This window comes from Loxodonta africana, chromosome 3 (assembly GCF_030014295.1).
Source record: "Loxodonta africana isolate mLoxAfr1 chromosome 3, mLoxAfr1.hap2, whole genome shotgun sequence".
NCBI classification, from domain to species: Eukaryota; Metazoa; Chordata; class Mammalia; order Proboscidea; family Elephantidae; genus Loxodonta; species Loxodonta africana.
In genome coordinates, this window is record NC_087344.1 from 25,657,157 (window position 1) to 25,666,018 (window position 8,862).

The window sequence follows — 8,862 nt, forward strand, 5'->3', positions numbered from 1 at the left end:
GTCAAACCTGCAAATGACAGAACCTGTGTAAGGCTGGAAAACTCTAGAAAAGGAAAACTCAAATATTTTCCACTAAAAGAAGCAATAGAAAAGTGGCAAGACTGCACCTTTTCAAAGGCAGAAATCTTCAAGACCAGTAAAAAGAAGGCAGTTCTGCTGAGTTCCGGTTTGCACAGGTTTCTTTGTATTCTCTCCCATTCTGTGGGCTGTCTCTTCACTTTGTTGACAGAGTCTTTTGATGCACAAGATTTTTGGTTTATTCATTTTGTCTTTCATTGATTGTGCTTTGGTATCATATCTAGGAATCCAGCATTGAAAACTAATGATCTTAGTTTTAAAATTGTAGTAATATTGCATGTGTCCAAAAGTTCAAAAATGGATAGAGTAAAAATGATCATTAAACACCACTTGTAACCTCAAAATCGACAGAAAAATGTGATGCCTTTTTTTTTTCTTCCATTTTCTTCCTTAGAGATAGATATTCTAAAAGTACTTCCCTTTTGGACTAGAGTTCTCCTTGGAGACATGACTGGTAATGTAGTCACTTCATGCCAAATTCAGACCTTCAATCAAAACTACTGAATTTTCCCAGTTCAGAATCTAAGAATTGCCCGTCAGATTACACCACAATATCAGCTTACATTTCTTAAAGGACTTACACATGCCAGAACTGTGCTCTTCCTGTCCTTCAGCTTGAAGCTTCAGAAGTGGAAATGGAGCCTGTTTCAGAGGTTTCTGTTTCAGTCTTTGTGTCCAGGAAGACAGCCTACAGATTGAGATATGGGCTCCTGGGTACCAATGGACTCAGAGACCAAACCCTTCCCATAGTCCCCCTGGGGCACTATGGCTGTGAAATCTAACATGCCCAGGACAGAGCTTTTAAAATCTCACCTGAACAAATCAAGTTTTCACCTAGATTTCCCAACCAGTAAGTGGCATCAGCATCCATTTACTAGATTTACTAGATTAGTGGAAATAGTCCCAGCAAGACTGTGAGAGATCTACCTTATGAAAGCCCCCTCTGAACTTTCTACTTTTTCTCTTGTCACAAGAAGGTGTAATGTCTACCCAGCAGCAAGAGGCATATTTCACAAATGTAAACCAAGTAAGCTATCAATCTATTTATTTTAGAATAATTTTTAAAAATAAATTAGTGTATTTATTTTAGAATAAAATTCACATATTGTATGTTGGTCAACAAGATCCTACACGTTCAGGCTTACGTATTGCTCTCTGACTTAAATTTATGACACCCTCATGTTAGATAAGTTCTTGACACGTTTTTTAAAAACCTGTTCAGTAGTGTCAAGATTTTCTCTGCCTTTCAGCCTTTGCATCAAGTATTTCTTCTTATTAGAGGAAAAGCATTTTAACCATAGGAATTTGATAATTCTTCTAATTCAGGTCTCATTTCAAATGTCACCCCCTCAGAGAGTACCCCTCCTGTCCACTCATTTACTCCCACTCATTTCTGCTTGAATATCATTGTAGGTTTCAGAATGAAGTAAATGCACTTTAGATTGACACTATTATGGAGACACAAGCAAATTGAATTTGATGTTACCTTTGCTTTTACCAGCTCTGTTTCCCTATTTTGGAGCCCTGGTGGCACGGTGATTAAAGTGCTTGGCTATTAAACAAAAATTTTGTGTTTTGAACCATCGCTGCTCTGTGGGATTCTGGGAGGAAACCAAAAACCTGTCACTCCCTGCTTAGTCAATGCTGTTCCCTTTCCATCCTTCTTCTATTTCAGGTGTCAAATGTGGTACAGGGGGAACTAGTCCAGTCCAGGCAGCTGGGGACGTAGGGTGACCGTCCTGCACATTTGTTAATCACAAGTACAGTTTCAGCTGTCTTGACTAGTGTGTGGACCAAACATTATTCATTTGCTTCCAAATTGCCCAGTGCTCTGCTTCCACTCCCATTGCTCTTACTGACGTGGGTTCTTGGGCAAAGAGTTGATGTTCTCTCACGACTTCCAGGAGCTGGAGCAAGGAAATGGTGAGTTCTACAGAGAACTGAATTATTCTTACCATGAGTGAGTGAGGCTTGATATGAATTGTTGGGGGACCAGCTTTGTGCTGCAGGACTGTGGTTCCTAAATAAAGAAAAAAGGTGGCAGAGGAGGCCAAGGACTTAACCCTAGGAGGCATCATAGCACCCTGCTCCACTGTCACTGGGCCTTTCTTCTGTACATTTGTGGCTTTTTAAGATTTGGATGCCTGGAATCACCTTCCCTATATGACTCTCAGAACTGGCACCATGGGGCATTAACATCCCTGCCTTGGGCCTTGGAGCTGTGTATTGAATGACAGAGTGTTCTGACCAGAGCTTGAATATGGAGCAGCTCTGGATGTGGAGGCTGAAACCCGGTCCTCCAGAGCCATCTTTGGAGGCTTAGCAGTTTTCTTGACTTCCCCCAGCACTGGAGCATGTTCTGTGCAGTTCTAAAACTATAACTCTACCTCTCACACTGTGTTATGGGTTAGAAAAGGGAAAGAGAGTTCGTGGGTGAAGACCCTGACTGTTTATGGGGTCCTGGGTGGTGGTCGTGCTCTTCTAATGTTACTAAAGGTATGAACCCAGGGACAGTGAGCCCACCTGTAACCTGTGTGGGATTTCCAGACCCATTCTTCCTTCACCCTCCCCCCGACCCCAATGGGGAACACTTTTGCCCTGAGGCTTGCGGGTGTATGGAAAGCATGAATCCCCAATCTAGGTCCTTGTCTTCCCACCTATTTCTAGAGCTGGCGTTTAATCCCTGTAGTGTTTAACTGTTCTCCATAGTCTTGAATTAGAATCTGAAATTAAAGTATTTCCTTTTGCTAGAGAAGCTCAACGTATGAGATGCATGTACTTCAGTTCTCGAGTTTACAGCTTCCACTGGAGGAAAATTTCTAGATTATTTGTTATGTTTCTACTGAGAATTTTTGAATCTAATGGACATAAACTTCTCAAACGCTGAGAAGTCTGTTTTAACTGATGTAAAAGTTACTCTAAAGCTTACTTAAATCTTGAGCTGGATCTTAAAGACTTCTGTACATTTAACTAGTCATCCCAGAACCCCTAACATGTTACGTATTTTAGCCATTTTATCCTGGCTAAGATAAAATGGATGTACAGACTCTGATATCCCTGGTTACTGTGTTTAGAAAGAGAGCTTTTCGTTTATACTTTTGTGATTTGCCTAAGTGTGTTAGACCATTTAACAGCAGCTGGGTCCTACATGATTAAATAGTTTTATTATTATGAATATGAATTCCAAGTAAAAACTTGTTTAAAAGTATAATATAATTTACTCAAATTATGTTTTTTCAATAGATAATACGTTCGAAGTTTGAAATTTCATATGGACTTTAAAAGTATAGCTTATTAAGACTTGTCCCTACTCTTGTCCTCACCCATGCCATCCCTCTTCCCCCAGCTTCCTTTAAATAACCATCTTTATTAGTGTCTGAAGCATCTTGCCAGTGTTTATAGATAAGGAAGCATATAGAATTTTATTTGCCTTAATTTGTTACACAAAAGATAGCATGGGATTTACACTTACTTTTGAATCACCGAATTATCCTGGTGATCTTTTCATAACAATACATAAAACCAACCAAAAAAACCAAACCCACTGCTGTCGAGTCGATTCCGACTCATAGCGACCCTATAGGACAGAGTAAAACTGCCCCACAGAGTTTCCAAGGAGCGCCTGGCAGATTTGAACCGCCGACCTCTTGGTTAGCAGCCGTAGCACTTAATCACTACGCCAACAGGATTTCCTAACAATACATAGAGAGCTTAAGTCTAAACTTTTACAAAACTTCAGAATACTGTATATGATTGACCTTAGTTTTTTCTTGTTGTTTTTAAGTGTATGGCCTTGAATGGACACTTGGATTGTACCCATTATTTTGCTTTTACAACAGTTGTTCTAGTGAATATAAATGTAAATTTCTAAGATCCAGGTTATCAATAGTTTAGGTATAAAAGCCTTTCTGAACTGCTCTTGTTAGGTGCCAGCTCATAGCGATCCTGTGTAACACAGAACTAAAGACTGCTGGGTCCTTTGCCATCCTAACAGTGGATTCTATGTTTGAGCCAATTTTTGCAGCCACTGTGTCAATTCATCTCATTAAGGGTCTCCCTCTTTTATGCTGAACGTCTGTATTACTACCTCTTACCTCTTAACTTCTCCAAGGACTGGTCCCTCCTGATTACATGTCCAAAAGCACATGAGATGAAGCCTCCCTATTCTCGCTTCCAAAGAGCACTCTGGCTGTATTTCTTCTAGGACAGACTTGTTTGTTCTTAGAAAAGGGGGAAACCACAACATTCCCTTGAATCAAAGCCTAATCCAGAGCAGGGCTGTAATTCTCTCCAGTCCTATGAGGAGAGAAGTGAGGAAGCCGCAGAAGAAAAGTTTGAAGATACCAGAGGTTGGTTTGTGAGGCTTAAGGAAAGAAGCCGTCTCCGTAACATCAAAGTGCAAGGTGAAGTAGCAAGTTGTGATGTAGAAGCTGCAGCACGTTATCCATAAAATCTAACTAGGATAATTGATGAAGGTGGCTGCAGTAGAGAGCAGATTTTCAGTGTAGACAAAACAGCCTTATGTTGAAAAAAGATACCATCTAGGACTTTCATTGCTAAAGAGAAGCCAATGCCTGGCTTCAGAGCGTCAAAGGAAAAGAACGACTCTCTTGTTAGGGTCTAATATTACATAAACAATTGCCAATTAACAATGTTTTCATGTATAACTTGATGACACTAATTACGTTCATCGTGTTGTACAGTAATTACACAATGGGAATTGTAACCTCTTCTCAGTCCGCAAGCACAAGGACATGCTATTCTTGTTTCTATAGAGGTAGTGATCTTTGTTGTCTTATTACATTAGGCTGTTTATGTGTTGAATTTATGTTTGTTGAGGGGAACAGGCACTAATAATTGGTGTAAAATTGCATGAGGTCTCGAAATTTGAGACTTTTGGGGAGATCTGGATTCTTGTGTTTCCTGCCTCTCAAGTGAGCTTTTTTTTTTTTTTTTTTTAACTTTTAGTACCTTTGCCTGTCCCTATGCAAGAGACAGAGAGGATGATGAGTAATTTTTTTTTCTGACTAGGTGACTGACATGTAAAAGTCACTAATTCTCCAAAAGATTATTCTTTTTTCAGCATGTGGAACAGTCACCTCTTGATCTCCTAGATCTGTTTAAGAACATATGACCAGCTCAGGGCCTTGGCTTATCAGCTTGTTTATGTGGGCCCCTGGTACTCCCGTGGCTTTGATGGGCAAAAGGAAACATTTCCATTCTACAGTGTTTCCCAGTTGTTAATACCTCATCTTTCCTTCACCCTGTACTTTATGTTTTGTTAAGTGTTCCTGTGGGTCTTAAGGGAAAGATGTGAAATTGTTCAGAAGGATGTGATGATCTGAATTAGAGTATTTCTCTGATTTGTGCTATGTTTGCTAACTGTTCTAGACCATAAACAGAGAGGAATAAGATTGTAATTTGTCACAAACTGTAAAGAGATTACGTCTATGAGACAGGATTTAATCAGTGAGGATGGAATGTAGTTGGTGTAGGGACTAGGCTGATGGCCATACCCTAGGGTAGACCTTGATAGAATACAGAACCTTGTGTCAAATCCCTATGAATTCTCAGTTCCCCGGGATGGTCAGCCTCAACTTTCATTCTTGTAGACACTGGAGTTTGTGGTACTTTGCTGATCCAGATGTGTGGGATGTTTTAGGACTCGGTGGTCATTGAGGATGTGGCCGTGGTCTTTAGCCAGGAAGAGTGGGCTTTGCTGGATCTTGCTCAGAGGAAGCTCTACAGGGATGTAATGATGGAAACCTTCAGAAACCTGGCCTCCGTAGGTAAGATTGGTATCATTTTTTAAAAAAATTTATTCCTTCAGTGAACAAAAGTATTTTACTCATTGAGTTTGCTCCAGTATTTGGGCTGAGGAATGGGAATAAGTTGTTAAAACAGGTTCCTTGGTATATAGTGCTCACAAATCCTGGCTTCCCCATGAACATATAGCTCTATGTATTAAAGTAAGTTTTCATTTCTCTTGTGTTTAAAGGCTTTGAAGCTGTTTAAGTGTTGTAAGTGTAATGTTGGCTTCAGGGGTCACTTTGGGCCTCTGAGAGATTTGTGTTTTGGTGCCTTGTAGAGAGTTTTACTGTGTTTAAATACAAGTTTGACATGATTGTTTTGCTGCAAAGGAGCTCACACCTACCCATCTTCAGAGACCCTGAAGAGCAAAGTATTGGCTCAGTGTCAGTGAAATGTTCATTGCTCTGCACTGTCTTCCCTTATGATACTCATTTTTCTGTGAGCGCCATGTCAGCTATACCCATTTGTTTTGCCAGAGAAGCAAGGACAGCGGACATAGGACTCATCTAGGGCCACTCTGTCGGGAAGCATGAGGATAGCAAGAAATTTTTGAAGGACCAGCCCTGCATGGACGGAATTACATTTGAATCAGTCAGCTAGAAAAAGTCTTTTTGGGATTGAGGACACAACATCACAGATACCTGAGATGACCTTGCTGACTAACAGTCCTCTCACACCTGGGTTATGGAGTCTGTTTTCCTCTTTTAACGTTACATGCGTATTGTGTCCGATATCTTTCTAGTTAGCTCTCCTAAGTACACCTATGTGTGTCACCATCACTGCCCATCCTCATGTGGGTATATTTCCTAGCAAACTGCTTTTTAACCATTATCAAAGTGCTGAAACAACAAAATGTGACTAAGCCTTTCTTTGTTTGTAACAGCCGTTTTATTTTTCTAATAATTCCCTTCCTTTTTGTTTTATATTGTGAACCTCAACTTGAATTATTGGGTCAGTCTCTCAAAACCTTAATCATGGAGAAATGTTATTCAGTGAACATGTAATGGTGCGATTCATGAAGAAACACACCTGGTTCTCCACATTAGGAGAAGTCTCTAAATCATATGGCAATAGAGATCATCATAAAAACCAGAAGAGACATTTGAGGTGAGTGTTGTCCTATAGGATCCATATGAGTCTGAATCGACGCGAAGGCACTGGATTTGGTTTTGGTCATTCAAACAAGATAAAACAGTATCTCAGGAGAAAGTCCTAAGGTATCCTGATGTTCTATATATATACACATATATGTGTGTATATATGTATATATACACGTTTTTATGTATGTAATGCTTGGTAAAGCAGAGGGTGACCTAAAATCAGGAAGACATTGAACGGGATGCATTGATACAGTGACTGTAACAACTGGCTCAAACATAGCAACAATTGGGAGGATGATGCAGGACCAGGCAATGTTTCATTCTGTTGTACCTGGGGTCGCTATGAGGCAGAACTGACTCAGTGGCACCTCACAACAATATACATAAACTTAGCTGTAGAATTACATATCCTGAGAATTTTCACAATATAACATTCTCATAAATTTGAGTCAGATATTGAGTATTTGAAAAAGATTTCACTTGGACACAATTATCAGAATGCCACATATTTTAGAAAAGCCGTGATAATAATAGTATTATTTCTGCTAGATGATTTAATGCCTGAAACGTGAGACAAGTCAGGGCAAAAAATGTACACTTTCACTTTGTTTCTTAATACTGAAATGGGAAAAATTTATTTCCAACAGCATGTTGCCTATTTTTAACAGAAGTCATACAGTAGAGAACCTATGTGAAAGTAATAAAGGCAATCTGTATGGGAAAACCTTCAGCTGGATTCCAAACCAAACTGTGCTAAGGAGAAATCCTCGAGAAATAAATCCTTTTGAATGCTGTGAGTGTGGAAAAGCCTTCATGGATCACTCATCACATAACTGTCATGCCAGATCTCACACTGAATGCAATACCTGTCAGTCTAAGGAAGATGGAGAAGTGTGCAATTGTCCCTCTCACCTAACCACTCCTATCAGAACTTGTACTGGAAAGAAATCCCATAAATGTAAGGCATGTGGGAAAGTCTTATTTTGTATCTCAACCCTTAAGAATTCTGTGACAACACTCACTGGTGAGAAACAATATGAATGTAGCAAATGTGGGAAAGATTTGTGTAGTTTTTCATCCTTTTGGACACATATGAGAAGTCACAGACGCAAATGTAAATGTTGTAACACCGTTAATCATCCTTCATCCCTCATTTTACATAAAAAATTTCATAATAGAGATAAGTCTTGTGAATGTAACGAATGTGGAAAAGCATTTAGTGAAGCCTCATCCTTCCCTCAACATATAAGAACTGACAGTGGAGAGAGGCCTTATGAATGTAAGGAATGTGGGAAAGCCTTTAGTCAGGCCTCATCCCTTAGTCAACATACAAGGGTTCACACTGGAGTGAGGCCTTATAAATGTAAGGAATGTGGGAAAGCCTTTACGTGTTCCTCATACCTCACTAAACATGTAAGAACTCACAGTGGAGAGAGGCCATATGAATGTAACCAATGTGGGAAAACCTTTAGTTATTCCTATTACCTCTCTGAACACATAAGAATTCACAGTGGAGTGAAACCGTATAAATGTAATCAATGTGGGAGAGCCTTCAGTCATCACATCTCACTGTACATATAAGAATTCACAGTGGAGAGAGGCCTTATGAATGTAAGGAATGTGGGAAAGGCTTTAGGTGTTCCTCAGTCCTCCCTACCCATATAAGAACTCACACTGGAGAGAGGCCCTATGAATGCAAGGAATGTGGGAAAGCATTTAGTTACTCCTCAGACCTCCCTAGACATTATAAGAACTCACAGTGTAGAGAGACCTTATGAATGTAAGGAATGCGGGAAAACCTTTACTCATTCCTCCTATCTCTTTGAACACGTAAGAACTCACAGTGGAGAGAGACCTTTTGTATGTAAGGAAT

General features: G+C 39.8%; 1 protein-coding gene across 1 annotated transcript in view; it reads left to right on the forward strand.

Moving 5' to 3' along the window:
• LOC111747604 (zinc finger protein 883-like) overlaps positions 1-6,173 on the forward strand; it is an 85,686-nt gene extending 79,513 nt beyond the window's left edge. Inside the window, exon 5 of the mRNA XM_023552382.2 lies at positions 5,741-6,173. Within this exon, the coding sequence (XP_023408150.1) occupies positions 5,741-5,890 (150 nt within the window). The 3' untranslated portion in view covers positions 5,891-6,173. The remainder of the gene's footprint in view (positions 1-5,740) is intronic.
• Positions 6,174-8,862: the final 2,689 nt, after the last annotated feature.